Source organism: Camelus dromedarius, chromosome 9, assembly GCF_036321535.1.
Source record: "Camelus dromedarius isolate mCamDro1 chromosome 9, mCamDro1.pat, whole genome shotgun sequence".
In the NCBI taxonomy this organism is placed as follows: domain Eukaryota; kingdom Metazoa; phylum Chordata; class Mammalia; order Artiodactyla; family Camelidae; genus Camelus; species Camelus dromedarius.
This window is the reverse complement of record NC_087444.1, coordinates 19,202,330-19,218,671: the sequence shown is the minus strand read 5'-3', so window position 1 is coordinate 19,218,671 and position 16,342 is coordinate 19,202,330. Positions and strand designations below refer to the sequence as shown.

Here is a 16,342-nt window from a genome sequence, read left to right as displayed (position 1 = left end):
TTTATAAATGAGATCAGGCTGTGTTTATGTTGTGAGCAAATGGCTGTTGTGTGAGCATATGACTGATATGTTAGCAGCTAACATTGAATTATAATGAAGCAGACTGAGAACAAAATCTCAAGACTAAAAATGTGCATTTGATGTTTGATATGAGATATTCACGGTTGGGTTTAGTGCAGCTTTATAGTTTTCCTCTATTATTAACTGGCTGTTTACATCAGTATTAACTGAATTTCCTAGTAACCAATGAATTTTATATTTTTGCCTCCTGTTAAAGTTTACTATATCTATCACTTAATAGCTAGGGTTCCATGGGGATCCTACTACTTGTCTTCAGGTCAGGGATCCCAGTGTTCTCATTTTGTCTTTTTCTCACCATCTTTAACTCCCTGAGTTCTGATGCCATCCTTTACCCCAAACAGTTAAGTCCAGAAAGACCAACTTTGTGCATAAAGTAAGTTTGCAGTAGAAATAGTAGTAGGGAACACTGGATAATTAGTATAGCAGAATTACCATAATGATAGGGTTGATGAGAGAGTTTGAAATTCCAACCAAAGATAATAGGTTGACTCACAAAGAGAATAAATCTTGTGCATTCTGGAAGTCATAGGAGAATATAAAGTGGGGAAGATCAGGTCATTTGGGAGAAGGAAATGAGCCTTGATAAACATGTTCCTGTATCACATGAGGTTCTTTCGAATTTCTGTTTTTCATAGAACCAGTATCCTCATACACATAACACCTCCAAATATGAATTGATAAACTGATGCCATGGTGACACCATACCCTTATAAGGGGCTGTGAGAGAGAGTATGGGCAACTAACTTAAACTCATGAGATAAAATTAAAGTTATGTTTTTCCTCCTATCATGCCACATTTCCTTACTTTTGCATTCCCAACCCCCAATCCACTTATTCTTCAACACTGGCCATAGGATATAGTCCAAAGCAAGGATTTTGTGGAAAAGGAAACTTTCCTGAAATCTTTAAGCCTATTCTCACTTGGTGGTGAGAATGGCTCTTTTATTTAGGAATATTAACTATAACTCAATATAAGATTATGGATTTGTGAGCTGGGCAGACCTGGATCTGAGCGCCAGCTCTTCCATTTCCTAGCTGTATACCCTTAGGCAAATTAATTAAATCTTTCCTGGCCCAGTTCTTCATCTTTAAAATGAGAGTATCTTCAACCTCAGAAGGTTCTGTAAAGATTAAATATGAATCAGTGTAAGTGTTTAATAAGTGATGGTTACTACTAATCCCACTACACCTCTAATCCTTCTGCATGACTTGGAAGTATCTCCTCAAAGTTTTTTAGTTCCTGTATGTTTGAAAAGAAAATCTTCACTTACCCCTATAATCCTCAAGAGAATGTATGGTTAAAAGAATTCTCAGTTTTGAAGCTTCCTCTTCCAGCTGGTGTTTCTCTCTTTTCCACCTTTGTTGATTCAGTGAATTCACCATCCAGGTGAACTGATAAGCAGTTGAACTCTTTGGTCCAGTTTTTATCCATAGCCTACACTGATCTCCAGCCAACTTACTACTCTAGGGTAGAGCTCTGCAAATATGATGGCTTGTTTTTATAAATAGTTTTCTTGAAATACAGCCACAACCATTCATTTACAAATTGTCTTTGATTGCTTTCTCACTGCAATAGCAAAGTTGAGTAGTTGTGCCAGACAGGATCCTATAAGACTGAAATATTTCCTGTCTGGTCCTTTAAGAAAAAGTTTAATGAGCCCTGATCGAGAAGAAAGGTGCCTCTTGGTTTGAGAGAGCCACAATCAGAACAAAGAAAAGATTCGGAATGCCAACAAATTTATGTACATTGTTTTCACCTATGCCCGGCTTGTTTAATGCCCAGTTGGGAATGAATCAAATTTTTTTGACTGGTTGGTTTATACTGTGAACTTGGGAAGAAGACACGCCAATGTATTATATTAGCAACTCATTGTGCTTTAAAAGCTCAAAGGTAATGAGTTTGTGAATGATAGTGGGTTTTGGTGTTTTTGTTTGTTTTAATTTCATAAATGTGGTTTAAAACTGTTCATTAGCTAGTTTTTGTGGTAGTATTTAGCATTTAGAATTTTATTGAAGCTTTAAAGTAGAAGTTCTCAGGTATAAAAAAAATCTTAGGGAATATAATTATTTTTAGCAACTTATTTATAAATTTATTAGGACCATCAGCAGAGGGCTGTTGTGAAGTACTAGCTTTTAGACTTTGTACCTCTTTCTCCTTACAGGGGATATGAAAGGTGAAGTCTATCCATTTGGCATAGTTGGGATGGCCAACAAAGGGGATTGCCTACAAAAAGGGGAGAGTGTCAAGTTCCAGTTATGTGTCCTGGGCCAAAGTGCACAGACTATGGCCTATAACATCACACCCCTGCGTAGGGCCACAGTGGAGTGTGTGAAAGATCAGGTAAGTGGTAATAACTTGATTAGATCTGAATTTGATACTTTTTGAGTTGATCACCAAATAATAACCAAAACCTTGAAAATTTTTCAGCCAAAGGGAAACTGTTATCATTCATTCCGTTTTCATTTGTACTTTACCCCCCTTTTCAGTGATTTTAGGCAGCTTATAAAAACATGGAGAAAACCACATGGAAAGAAAAAAAAAAATGGCAGTAGAAGCAAAAGGAAAGTTAATAACTAACATAATGAGGAAAATAAGCTTGGAGTGAGATTTCCAGAATAGAAAGACTATAATGCTTTTCATACTTTAGCTCAGCTTCTTTTGCAGACCACAAAAAAAGAAAGAACCTGTGTGTGGAAGTGTTCATAAAATAACCTTAGGACAAACAAAACTATTCCTGGTACTGAGATCTCAAGGAAATCTCTGAGTCCTCAGAGGGGACATTTTTCAGTATCAGTACAGTGAATGTAACACTGTTTCTAGTAATACCATAACCCTGCTTAATAATTTTAGAAGGGATCACAGTGATGCATATGTTCAAATAATAGCTTCCTAATGATTTTGCTTAATTCAGAAACTTAGTTTAGACAATATATGAAGGCACAAGGCAGCCTTTTTTGTTTCTCAGGCTAAGATAGAGTGAAGGGCAGTGATTTCAAAGGTAGCTTTCTCCTCTGACAAGTTTTGCAAACCCATGTGCTGTTATAGCCTAGGCAGCTGAAGTGGAGCATCAGCACTGACAGCATGTTTTATAAATCCCCTTCTAGTTAGGGTTAAGCATTGTGCTTCATTCAAAGTGAATTTCTTTTCCCTGGTTTTTTAGCTACTGTCTTTTTTTATTTCAGTTTGGCTTCATTAACTATGAAGTAGGAGATAGCAAGAAGCTCTTTTTCCACGTGAAAGAAGTTCAGGATGGCATTGAGCTACAGGCAGGAGATGAGGTGGAATTCTCAGTGATTCTTAATCAGCGCACTGGCAAGTGCAGCGCTTGTAATGTTTGGCGAGTCTGGTAAGTTTTTTATTTTTGTTGGTTAGTAACCTCCCTGAACTCTCTCTTAACTTTTGCAATCTCTGCTTTATCATATTTCTTCACTTGTCCATCACTGCTTTTTTTAATCCTCTTCTGCCACTTGCTGGCTTATTTCCTAATACTTCTGCCTAAAAAAGACCTCATCTTCATTGTCTAAACTTTACTCTCATAAATCTGACTCAGTAAAACATTAATTGGCACTTCGAATGTAATAAATCTTAAATATAAATAGATTGTATAGTCCTTGTTACAGGATTCTGCTTAGTTCTTTTTCTTCCATTCAGCCATTTCTAGGTTATATGCTGCTTAAAATTCTAACTTTATAGTTTAGCAGTTCTGGCACTGTACTTTTTTTTTTTTTTTAAATCAGTCACATTGTTAGCATGAGGAGTGGGGAGTCTGGAAATTTCTTTACATTCCTTTTGTAAGGTTTTTTCATACCCACTTCTTACATGTCTGTGAAACTGGTCTTTCTGGTTGTAGACCAGTCTAGAGATGACCCTCACCCAAATGATTCTTCCAGCTCCTACGCAGTAATAAACCTTGAGTTGGGAATAAAAACATAAACTTGTCTGTCCTGTCTTGCTGGCTAGTTGGCTAGGTGAGGCAAGAGTCCCCCCTCATTAAAACTGAGTCATTTGGGTAGTTAGGTAGAAAACACATTGCTCTGCAAGTACTTTATTCCCACCAAGTATTGCTTCTTCTCACCTCTTAACTTTGTCACAGCGAGGGCCCCAAGGCTGTTGCAGCTCCACGACCTGATAGGTTGGTCAATCGCTTGAAGAATATCACCCTGGATGATGCCAGTGCTCCTCGCCTAATGGTTCTTCGTCAGCCAAGGGGACCAGATAACTCAATGGTATGAGAGGGCAGGCATACAAGGTTTGAGAGGATGGGGGCAACTGACAGACCAACGTAGTACTTGAGGTCCTATTTTAGTATAGTTCAGAGAGTTTAATTTACCAAGGAGCTTCAGACTCGCTTATAAACCCTAACATAATGGTTGCTTATGGTGACAGGTACATTTCTTGGTGTTCCTGACACTTTGAACATAGTTTAGGTAACAATTCAGGAGGGTTTATTACAGATTTCCTCCTCTGCAGAACAATTGGTGGTGGTTGAGATTACAAAGTAATGCTTTTATAATCCATTTTGGAATTGTGGATGGTATCATAATTGTCATGCACCCAAGTCATTAACTGCAATTTTATTTCTTCACAGGGATTTGGTGCAGAAAGAAAGATCCGTCAAGCTGGTGTCATTGACTAACCATATCTACAAAGCACATCATTAATCCACTATGATGAAGTTGGGGGGATTCTGGTGAAGGGTTCTGAATATCTCCCTCTTCATCCCTCCCAAAATCTGGAATACTTATTCTATTGAGCTATTACACCAGTTTTAACACCTTCCTCGTGTTATGTTTAAAAAAATAAATAAATTTAAGAAAACCATTTTAAAATTATGCACAGTTGCAGCCTGGAAAACTTAAGGTGGCGCCTTATAGTATCAATTTTAGGAGCTTTATTTGGAGCATTTAACGCAACTGGTAATTGCAAAATCCACTTTGCCTGTGTAAGTGAAAAATATAGACTGTTACCTTGTTGGCCCTATGAAATTCTGCACTTGATATTTAGTATATACTCTACCTTCATTACTTCTGGCAAGATGTTCTGCCTTAGCACTCAGTTGCATTCTTTTTCCTTTTCTTTCCTGTTCATTATGCTTTAATTCTGAGGACCATATGAGGGTAGAATATATTAAAAATTACAAAAATTTGTATAGGCAAACCATTTCCTTAAGTCAATGGCCAAATGTTAAAATGTTATTTTTCATATCATTTATAATCTTGTCACAGTCCACTTAACAAAGTTTGGTTAGATTTCAATGAAAATTATCTTCCTGAGTAGTTTTTTTTTTTTTTTTCCTGGGATGGGGGTGGGTAACTTTACTACAATTAGTATGTATGGTGCAGAATTTCATGCAAATGAGATGTGCCAGCAGTGTGATAATTTAAACATATTTAAAAAAAAAAAAGACGAATGCACAAATTTGCTGCTGCTTAGATCACTGCAGCTTCTAGGACCCAGTTTCTTTTACTGATTTCAAAACAAACAAAAACAAAAAAAATAAAAAAGTTGTGCCTGAAATGAATCTTGTTTTTTTTATAAGTAGCCGCCTGGTTCCTGTGTCCTGTGAAACTACGGGCACTTGACCCTTGGTGTAGCTTCTGTTCGACTTTATATCAAGGGAACGGATTGGTCTGATTTCTTGGCCCCCATCTTGAATTGGCCAAATACAGGTCCCCGGCCAGTGGACTGAAGGCTTTGTCAAATGACAAGACAAGGGTCAGCTCAGGGGATGTGGGGGAGGGTGCTTTTATCTTCCTCGTTGTCGTTTGAGGTTTTGATCTTCTCTGGGTAAAGAGGCCATTTATCTTTGTAAACACATAACATTTTTGCTTTCTCCAGTTTTCTGTTAATGGCGAAAGAATGGAAGCGAATAAAGTTTTACTGATTTTTGAGACACTAGCACCTAGTGCTTTCATTATTAAAACGTCCTGTATGGGGGGAGGGGGGGCGGGTCTGGGCGCGGCCTGCCGCGTGACTCCTGGGTCGGAGGCCCACGTGGCCGGGGCGGGGACTCGGACGCCTGGGGCGCCTACTGATTACGTAGCGGGCGGGGCCGGAAGTGCCGCTCCCTGGTGGGGGCTGTTCATGGCGGTTCCGGGGTCTTCAACATTTTTCTCGGTTGTAGTCCTGATCTGTCCGAAGCGGAGGCAGCGGAGCTTGAGGTAAGGTTCTGGCGTGTGTAGCGTTCGGCTTTGGAGCATACTAATGACTCCTTGTTGCCAAGAATCGAGCGGAATCTGCGAGCTGAAGACAAAGGCCCTGGGCGGGGGTATCCTTCGTTTTGAGCCCTACGGGGGAGCTCTGGAGACAAGCCGGGGAGTAAGAAGGTGGAGACAGCCTGGAAGCTTCCCCTCAGAACTGAGAAGATTTGCGAGATTACTAGGAAGAGGGGGTTCCTTTACCTTAGGCTGAGGGCGGGGCCCAAGGGCTATTGAAAAATAGACGAGGGTGAGGGTAACTAGAAGGCTACTCCAGAATTCTGAGGCCCGAAGTAACCTGCAAGTGTTTTTGCACTGTTGAATCACTTTAAGAACCAAGTGGAGATGAATGTGTGTGGAACCGATACATTTCAAACTCTGGTTTCAGTTACTATTGATTACAGAAAGCTTCGAAGTTCGCCAGTTAACCCTAATTGCTGCTTTCCCACAGGTTCTTGCTGGTGTGAAATGACTGAGTACAAACTGGTGGTGGTTGGAGCAGGTGGTGTTGGGAAAAGCGCACTGACAATCCAGCTAATCCAGAACCACTTTGTAGATGAATATGATCCCACCATAGAGGTGAGGCCCAGCGGTAGTCCGCTGACCATACCTCTCTCTTTCCGTTCACTGTTACCCACTCCCTTTCCCATTCCCTTCAGCTATTCTTTAACTAAAGGAATAATCAGGAGAGAAAGCAAAAAGTTATTTGGGGTATTGTGTTCACTAATACAGTAAGTAAAGCTTGTTTGTGGAGAAAAGTTCCCTTTTATTAGCTGCTGAAGATTTTCTAAAAAGTTTACAATTTTTAACAGCTTTATAAACTGTTGCAAACTCTGTGTTGAACTCATTTAGTTTCTTTACATATTACAGTTCTGTTAAGAAACACAAGACATAGAATAAGTGAATAATAGCAGAATGGAGATAAAGGATTCAGAGATGCGTGTTCCTTAGCTAGTTGAAGCGTCTGAGACTGTGTTAAGAGTAGAAAGCGCGTGAGATTTTGAGTCAGCTGTGCCTAGGAATACAGTCCCTGTTTGCAGTTTATTTAGTTATGTAATAGCAAATCAGTTAATCTCGCTGAGCTTCATTTTCCTCATCCATTAAATTACCATAAACTTGTCTTGCCTATCACACAGGGGATGTTGTGAAAAATATGTTAAATGTGAATGGTAGAGCACTGCATAATTATTACTTATTAAAGATTCCGTTGTTTTTGTGGGAGTTCATGTTATAGATTGGCTTTAATAGGTGGCATCTAAGGTCCTTTAAGTGAAGAGTTTTGTAATCTTACTCAATTTAGAAATGTCTAACTCTAGAGATTATTTTATTTCAGTTCACACTCTGGACTTCCTAACACCCAGCCACTGAGTGTTCAATGCAAGCTAACTTGAATATAGTCATTATGAAAAGTTTAGTCCTTGGAAAATTTTTATTTTAAGCTTAATAGCTTTGGTATTAATAATTAGAACATTTTAGTATTTTTCAGAGTTTTATTCATTGAGAAATAATTTATATAAAGTACATAAATCTTACATCTACAGCTCAGTGACTTTAAATTTGTGTACACTTAGGTAACTACCACGTAGATAAAAATATAGACTATTTCCAGTGCCCGGGAGAGTTCTCTCATGCCCCTTTCTAGTTGGTAAACCCCTCTACCCTGCCAGGAAATAACCACTTCTCTGTATTCTATTATCATAAGTTAGTTTGACTAAAATCTATCTTTATAATTTTAATTTTGCTATTTCCTCAGAACAGTCATACACTTGACCATATTTCAGGCTTCAAGGAAATTTTGGCAGTGTCATTTCTGTGTCAATTTGAAAATGTTTTACAGTCCCGCAGCAGAGTTACAGAGGAGCCGTTCAGTGGCCTGGCAAATTATGTTCCATACTGTTTCTGGAGCCAGATCTTTACTAAGTGTGATGAGGTTATTTTCTTTGAATGAAATTCCCAGAACATAAATGTTAAAATACAAATAAAATTTTTGCCTTAAAGACGAATTGAAAGTATTTTTTAAAATATGATCTATGCATGTGTATCTTCCTGATGTAACTGTGCCTTGTTTGGAACCTTTAGGAATTTGATTCAGGAATATTACCCAAAGGTACAATCTGTCATGATGAGAAGAGTATTTTGGTATTAAAACTTTGTGTGAAATAAAAGGTATTTGTGTATTTAGTCATAAACACAAAAGACACTGTATCCAGAGCCAAGTTATAATTGGTGGAGGTATGTTTAGAATTTTAAATGAAAAATCAAAAACTCAAATAAGAGAAGTCCAGTTCATACCTTAGTGATACACACTAGGAACTGAATTTTTAGTCAAACTGCAGATAGAGCTGTCTTTTGAATTACTTCATCTTTCCAGGAACAGAGTGACCACATTTTCCTTGCTGCAGGCATACAGGATTTGGGGCTTTCTTCCTAGGGTGAAATTAAGTGCTTTCTGTTTGTGATTATATATTGGCAGTTTGAGGGACAAACCAGAGAGACAGAAATGGACTTGGTTAGGAGCTTATTTAATCTTGGCAATAGCATTGCATTCCCTGTGATTTTTTTTAATAAAAATGGAATCTCGCTCTCTCCCTGCCCCCCTACCCTCCACACCCCCAGGATTCTTACCGAAAACAAGTGGTTATAGATGGTGAAACCTGTCTGTTGGACATACTGGATACAGCTGGACAAGAGGAGTACAGTGCCATGAGAGACCAATACATGAGGACAGGCGAAGGCTTCCTTTGTGTATTTGCCATCAATAATAGCAAATCATTTGCAGATATTAACCTCTACAGGTACTAGGAGCATTGTTTTTTTTGAAAGGATAATCTTTAAGTGTGTTCCGAAGTTTTGGAGTGGGGATGAGGAAGCCACACTAGGGAAGATACAGCTTTTTAATTATGAAAAGAATTGGTTTTAGGTTGTGACATTGAGAATTAGGGATTATTACTGAAAGTTAACACTGGAATTTATTTTATATAATCTACTGTAGCTAGAATGCGTGATAATACATCAATGAAGCTTATTAATGGGAGTGATTCAGAACTAGAGGTGTTATGAGAGATCACAAAGGAATTTCAGAAAGGAAAACACCTCTGAGAAACATTCTTGAGTAAGTAGTAGAGAAGATAGTTGGAAGAAACAAAGAACGGTAGATAAAGATGAAAGCAGGGCACGGGAATGTAAAGATTTTCTTTCTCTGTAGAACCTTAAAGTTTCCAAGATCAATTGGACCATAAAAAAATTCTAGTACAACATTCTTATTTTATAGAATCAGTTCAGAAGGTGGTTTGTTAGGTTTTTGTACTCATGATTGTTATTAATAGCAGAGCCAGGACCAAAAACCCAGGGCTCCTTTTTCTCAGCTTTGTGTTCTTTAAGCAGAATAGTATAATGGTTAAGAAAATAGACTCTGCCTGGAGTGAAACTTGGCTCCATCATCTCTTAGCCATGGAACTTGGGGGAAACACTGAGCCTCTGTGCCTCAGTTTCTATATCTGTAACATGGAGATAGTAGTACCTACCAAGAGTTGTTGTGAAAATTAAATGAGTTAATAAATATATGAATTGCTCAGAACGGAGTTTAACACAGACTAAATGCTACGCTGGTGTTCTGCCTAGAGCCTTGAGTCCTGGCGTATGCCCCATCCACATGAAGATGTCGACTCACAGAAGCAAATTAGTCCACTACTGATTTTCAGTGGTTTTTTTCCCTCCTAAACCTATTCTACTTTCCATTTTCTCTCTAGATTTAATAGCAGCATGTAATAAAATGCTCAGCACTTGGCAAGCACCTAATAAATATTCACTAAATTTCTAGAAGTCATTTTTCTTCTTAGTCTGTCCTATATTATCCCTTCATTCACATAGGCTACTGCCATCACACCAAGGCTCATTTCTGCAGTTAGCCAGTGAGATGCATTTCAAGTACATGACTTTGTATGTAATCCAAGGGTAGTCAAGAACAGTGCTGTGCAGCATGGTAGCCACAAACCATATGTGGTTATTTAAATTTCATCAAAATTAAACAAAGTTTAAAAATCAATTCCCTGGCCGTAGTAGCAACTGGCTTTTCAAGTGTTCAGTAGCTTCAGATGACTAGTGGATGTAGTTGGACCTCACAGCGAGAGAATATTTCCATCATCATAAAAAGTCCAGGGTTGGTGAAGAGAATCTGGAGCAGTAGTTTCCAAACTGCTGTGTGGTATGCCTTACATGTCATTGAAGGGAGTGCTGTCAGCTGGGAATTTCAGATCCTTTAGTCCCCTGTTAATAAGAGCAGTTGTGTTTTTTGTATCTTGGACTTCCAGCTATCATCTTGTTCAAAGAAAATGTTTGGACACCACCCACCTAGAAAAGTGGACAGACTGTCTTTCATTAAATACTGACACTCTCAAGGGAGCTTCAAGTTATTTGGAGGGAGTAAGCTTTACTTTTTATAACTTCAGACCTTAATCAAGAGTGAAATTTAAAGTTGCCAGTTAAAATCAGCCAAGCTCTTTGGAGAATCAAGGAACATAACGGGCGTATGTCAAGATAGAAGGTGAACAGGCACTTGGCTCCCTGTGGCTGCTGCATCAAGTCCAAACCAATCTCCTTAGTATGCAAGGCCTTTTATAAGTAGTAGGGAAAAAAGTGAAATTTAATAATAGAAGCTAGCAGAGCTAGATAAAATTTGCTAGATTTTCTTTTTTTGCCCTAGCTGTTTTTTCCTTCCTAAAAGTTTATTCTTATGTTATGATAACATATTCCCTTTTTCAGGGAACAGATTAAACGAGTAAAAGACTCAGATGATGTACCTATGGTGCTAGTAGGAAACAAGTGTGATTTGCCAACAAGGACAGTTGACACAAAACAAGCCCATGAACTGGCCAAGAGTTATGGGATTCCATTCATCGAAACCTCAGCCAAGACCAGACAGGTATAGTACAGCTTTCAGCATTTGGCAAGGGTTTATTTAAGGCAGAAACATTTGATGGATTGACTCTTTGCTAGAGCTATAATCCACATTCTTTGCTGTTTTGGATTTCTTTGTTTGTTTGTTTTTAGGGGGGATAATTAGGTTTGTTTGTTTGTTTATCTTTTAATGGAGGTACTGGGGATTGAACCCAGGACCTTGTGCATGCTAAGCACACACTCTGCACTGAGCTATACCCTCTCCCCTTGTTGTTTTTGATTTTTTCAATAGAGTTCTATTTTTTTTAATAGTGTTCTATTTTTTAATCTTCAGTTTAAACCCAAAATGAAATTAATACTTTTTTTTTATTTCTGCATTAACATGCACAAATATTTCTAAAATGAAGACCCTTGATTAAAGATACTTAAAACATCAGTCCTTTCTCCATCAGCATCAGTCACTGTTTAAGGAATAAGCCCTCCTGAATGGAATCTTTAGATCTGGTAGTTCTGTATGTCCCACATTACTCATTTTCCTTTGCTTGAATGTTATTTCTGCAAAATGTGCCGTTTGTATACCAGCCTGTTCATGTAATTTAATAGGAAAGCTAAATTTAGTATCCTCTTCCTAAATCATCCTATTTTATGAGCTAATAATTTTAAATCCACATAAAGAAGTACAAATGAGAGCGAGAGCTTTCAACTTGGATTGTGTCTGTTGCGCTGGGTGTATCATTTTCTTTCTTTTATAGGGTGTTGAAGATGCCTTTTATACACTGGTAAGAGAAATACGTCAGTACCGAATGAAAAAACTCAACAGCAGTGATGATGGAACTCAAGGTTGTATGGGGTTGCCGTGTGTGGTGATGTAACGAGGTGAGCTTGTGGTCTCGACATAATTACAAGTGTTAATGGGGCAGCTTGGAGGAGCGCTGCTGTTATGTTTCCTATGTTGCTGTTTACCTGAGAGTTTCTGCTCCCTTGTAACTATAAAATAAACTACTTTCCTCATGGCAACCTTGCTGAAAATACTGCAGCCTAAACTGTCCTTAAAACATTTAATTATTTTACAGACAGTGTTACATTTCCAATAATATTAGAAATTAGAGGACATTATTTATGAGATGTGTTATACCATATTCTTGGCACTGACCAGGAGCTTGAAGGACCCCTACATCAAAACCAGATGATAATGACATGGTGTGTATTCTTTTCTTATAGATACTTTTAAAGTTCTAGCATCAGAAAAGAGCCACTGTCAAGGTAGGACAAGTTTGGAAACGAATGTGTGGTCATTGATGTTGGTTTTGTCACCTTGTCTCTCTGATACTCTGTGTCATTTATACAGATTCCATCTTTATTTCAGCTGCACTGACGCCCTGGTCTGGACTTCCCTGGAGGAGAAGTATTTCTGTTGCTATCTTCAGTCTCACAAAGAAGCTCCTGCTACTTCTCCAACTCTCAGTAGATCAGTATAATATTCTCTTATTTGAGAAGTTCTCAGAATAACTACCTCCTCACTTGGTTGTCTGACCAGAGAAATGAACCTCTTGTTAAGCCCCAGTATTTTTCCACCCTGGGTTCTCCCCCAACACACAGACACACCTCCGCCACCCCAGGTTTTTCATCTGAAAAGCAATTAATGCTCTGAAACAGAGAACCAAACTGTAGAAACATGAAATTCTTTAGAAAACAATGTCTTCAGCTCTAAAGTAGCAATTGCTGACAATTTTTTTTTCTTTTTACTGTTGAACTTGGAATTATGTTGATTTTTGGAGAAATGTCATAAATTACTGTTATACTGAGAATATAGTTAATGTTGCTGTTTGGTTTGTTTGTAATGTTATCAGCTATATTCTATAAACTGGCATCTGCTCTGTATTCAGAAATACAAAAGTGAATACTGACTTTTTGAGTCTATCCTCGTCTTCTCGACTTTCTTGTAATTAAATCTAACTTTCACGATGAAGTGCCTTTTTCCTGGAAGTGGTTTGTAGACTTCCTTTACAATACTTCAGTGGAGTAGATGTCTCAGAAACGATTATAAATGAAAATGAATGTCTGAGGTAAGTCTATGACCTGTCTGGCTTTGAGGGAACGATATACTGACATGATAGCAGATGTCATTTCTTACATATTTGAAGTTGGTTTTCTAGAGACCTATTTTTGGGCTCTCCCAAGAGAAAGATGAGACTAAAAATGATTAGGAACAATTTCACTTAATTTTCCCCTAACCTCCCCTTTTTTTTTTTGTTTTTAGTAGTTTACTACCTACTAAATGTATATAATTTGTTTCTTCTAGCTTATAATCTAATGTTCAGTGAACTTCCATTCATATTTAAATTTGGGTCGTATCAGATTCATTCACAGGTGTTCAAAATTGTAAAAATTGGATGCAGTTTAATAGTTGTAATCATTGATTCTCCAAATATGTTAAACACATTTTCACTGTATACCATGGTTATTGATGATGTATATAATTGCTCTCAGTCCCCTTCTCACCCCGTCCTCTGTCCTTCACCCCACAGCAGCAGTGACTTGGTTAATTATTTTAGTTGAGTAAAGCATGGTGCTAATAGACCAGGGTCACAGTTACAAAACTTTAGTGAGCCAGTTAGCATCACAGAGAAAGAAATTCTTCCACATTTGCTCATTGCACCGTTAACTCCAGCTAGTGCTTTTGCTAGATGCATGTGGTTAGTCCTGCAGGGAGAGAAGAGGTCAGTTAGCACAAAGTCTTTACCATTACTGGAAAAAATTGTTATCCTGAGGAGGGTCAGCTTAGAAGTCCTTATAAAGCATCTAGACTGTTTTTAGCCCCATGGAAACTAAATTAAGCCGATATTTTTTTCTCATGTTTTTGAGAATAAGGATGCCTCAGATCAAAAGTTTTTAAATTTTCTTTATTCATAATGTTCTTTGAAGGGTTTAAAACAGGATGTTGATTAATTAGTCTGTGCATACCAGATAACAAGCTGATGAGTTTGATCAGAACAAAAAGTACCCTTTGGGTTGAAATTGCTGTTTGAGAGGGGAATGGAAAATATAATTAATTGTTAGTTATGAGGATTTGGAAACTTGGCTTTTCCATTTGCAGATAATATCCTGATAATTCTAATGAAAAATGGACTTGGATAACTTTTGATAAAAGACTAGTTCTGCATTAGTCTCTTTCTATTCTGGTCTTCTAATGTGTAAATACTTACTGAGGTCCTCCCTCTTCTAATATGAGTTTTCATTTATTAAGCAAATTCCACATTATCTTGAAATGAATTCAGAAGAGGAGAAGAAACATACTGTACCCAGAGGATAAAAAACCCATTGAGGCGTGCTCCTACTTGTTCATTCTGAGAGCTTTCACGGTCCACACCATAAACAGACCGCAGTTTTGCTTCTGCTCCTCTTGGAGCATTGTTCTGTCATTTTCTCGAGGATAGATCGAGGCTTGTCACCTTAGTTGTCATCATTGTCTCCCCTTTCCTCTTCTTCCCATTCCTCTTGTCTATGTGACTGACAGTGTGACTCTTTAGTGTCAAATTAGAGGGAAAAAATAACTCATTTTGGGCTTTTGTGCCCATTACCCTTGTATGTTTGTGTCTTTTAGTTTCCTCAAATACATTCTAAGCACAGAAGTATCTAAATGGGGCCAAAATTCAGACTTGAAAATGTTCTTTTAATAGCTTACAAAGTTACACGTTGGTGTGAATTTTGGCACAGAGGAGTGACAAACATAGTTAAACGCTGAATAACTTCAGTTAGTGTGGTATAAAATAGTTTTTAGAATATGTTTGTGATTGCTGAAAACAATTATAATTTACCTCAAAATCTGAAAGTCTCTTTCCCCAAGTTAAGTGCCTGGCCAGCTGTCATAAATTACATATTTATGTTTGTTTGTTTTTTAAGGATTGCATGTTCAAGATTGTGAAAACGAACCAAGACAGGTGTTCTGTCTGAAAGCTACCATGCCTATCTGTAAATGGATCTGCTGAGTGCTGTATTTGCTCCAACAGCTTCCTATCGATTGTTAGTTGGTAATACAATATCATACTTATTACAGCTTTCACTTCAGGAGTATAATAGATAAAATTACCCTCAATATGTATTGTGGTGGGCCCCATGTTTAGTCTTTCATCATCCTTTAAACTGCTGTGAATTTTTTGTCTTGACTTGAAAGCAAGGATAGAGAAACACTTTAAAGAGAGATTTTGGGTTTTCCATTCCAGAATTTGTGAGCATAGTCATATTTTGCTTTACATTTACAGTCATGAACTCTTTAAGCTGGCAGCTACAACCAAGAACCAAAAAAATGGTGCATTCTGCTCCTTGTGATTCATCTCTTGCTAATTAATTATAAGGAGCAAGGATAACTAATTAGAGAAAGTATCTTATTTGGGTGGTTTCTGTAAACAAGGGACTATAATTCTTGTACATTATTTTTCATCTTTGCTGTTTAAGAAATCTAATGTGCCACAAAATTATTTTAAGGTGTTTCTTATAAGAATTGTTTTAAAAGCACTCATTATCAGAGTAAGTGTAGATATATTTCAAAATATAACTGGTAATTTTTAAAGGCCTGAGTACTGACCTAAGAAGCAATCGTATGAATTCTCTGGAGGGAAGGGAGGATCTCAATGGAAGTTGTATGACTTTTATATTTCTGTGCCATCAAATATAGTTTAAAAATATCACTTGTGCAATTCTGCTGTTTAAACAGGAATTTTGGCCTCCTTGGCCCTAAATGAAAGGGCTGATATTTTAAGTTGCTATTTTATTGTAAATTAATCCATCCTAACTTTTTTTTTTAAATTTGGTTGAATGTTTTTCTTGTTAAATGTTTAAAAAAATAAAAACTGGAAGTTCTTTGCTTAGTCATAATTTTTTTTCCACTGATGTACCTTTATTGAAAGTTAATATTAAATTCAGATTTTTAGATATGACATTTGGACAATATTGGAAGATCTGAGTTCCTCATTTTATCTCAATGTGAAATATGTCAGAGCCTGCTTTATTACGTACATCGGGAGTGATTCATAGCTATATGTCAAGTTCTTCACATATTAATATGAAGTGCTAAAAACTACCATTGGATCTTTTGGTCTTTTTTTGCATTACTGCACAGTCTACCAATCTTGGTAGAGCTGGAAGAGCATAGGTCTAGGAGCCAGAG

The 16,342-nt window shown here is 37.5% G+C and overlaps 2 protein-coding genes across 6 annotated transcripts in view; both read left to right on the top strand.

Moving 5' to 3' along the window:
* Nucleotides 1-5,980, top strand: part of CSDE1 (cold shock domain containing E1) — a 35,353-nt gene extending 29,373 nt beyond the window's left edge. For all 4 annotated transcript variants that reach the window (XM_031457872.2, XM_064488865.1, XM_010980713.3 and 1 more), the window contains 4 exons: nt 2,244-2,422; nt 3,265-3,428; nt 4,176-4,308; nt 4,671-5,980. In XM_031457872.2, the coding sequence (XP_031313732.1) occupies nt 2,244-2,422; nt 3,265-3,428; nt 4,176-4,308; nt 4,671-4,718 (524 nt within the window). In that variant the 3' untranslated portion in view covers nt 4,719-5,980. The remainder of the gene's footprint in view (nt 1-2,243; nt 2,423-3,264; nt 3,429-4,175; nt 4,309-4,670) is intronic.
* Nucleotides 5,981-6,132: 152 nt separating this feature from the next.
* Nucleotides 6,133-16,050, top strand: NRAS (NRAS proto-oncogene, GTPase). Of its 2 annotated transcripts, XR_010382240.1 has the most exons (8): nt 6,133-6,243; nt 6,731-6,858; nt 8,896-9,074; nt 11,041-11,200; nt 11,928-12,051; nt 12,397-12,438; nt 12,542-13,241; nt 15,079-16,050. XR_010382240.1 is itself a non-coding variant. In XM_010980715.3 (7 exons), the coding sequence occupies exons 2-5, from the start codon at nt 6,748-6,750 to the stop codon at nt 12,045-12,047; spliced, it is 570 nt and encodes a 189-aa protein (XP_010979017.1). In that variant the 5' UTR covers nt 6,133-6,243; nt 6,731-6,747; the 3' UTR covers nt 12,048-12,051; nt 12,397-12,438; nt 12,542-16,050. The 2 variants fall into 2 exon arrangements, 1 of the variants encoding a protein (XP_010979017.1); XM_010980715.3 differs by having other exon boundaries at nt 12,542-16,050.
* Nucleotides 16,051-16,342: the final 292 nt, after the last annotated feature.

Bases quoted from the DNA above. Each gene is read 5' to 3' on its own strand.
- NRAS (XM_010980715.3), top strand. From the start codon at position 6,748: ATGACTGAGTACAAACTGGTGGTGGTTGGAGCAGGTGGTGTTGGGAAA. The intron at 9,075-11,040 runs GTACTAGGAGCA...TCCCTTTTTCAG, and splicing joins GCAGATATTAACCTCTACAG to GGAACAGATTAAACGAGTAA. The intron at 11,201-11,927 runs GTATAGTACAGC...TTTCTTTTATAG, and splicing joins CCTCAGCCAAGACCAGACAG to GGTGTTGAAGATGCCTTTTA.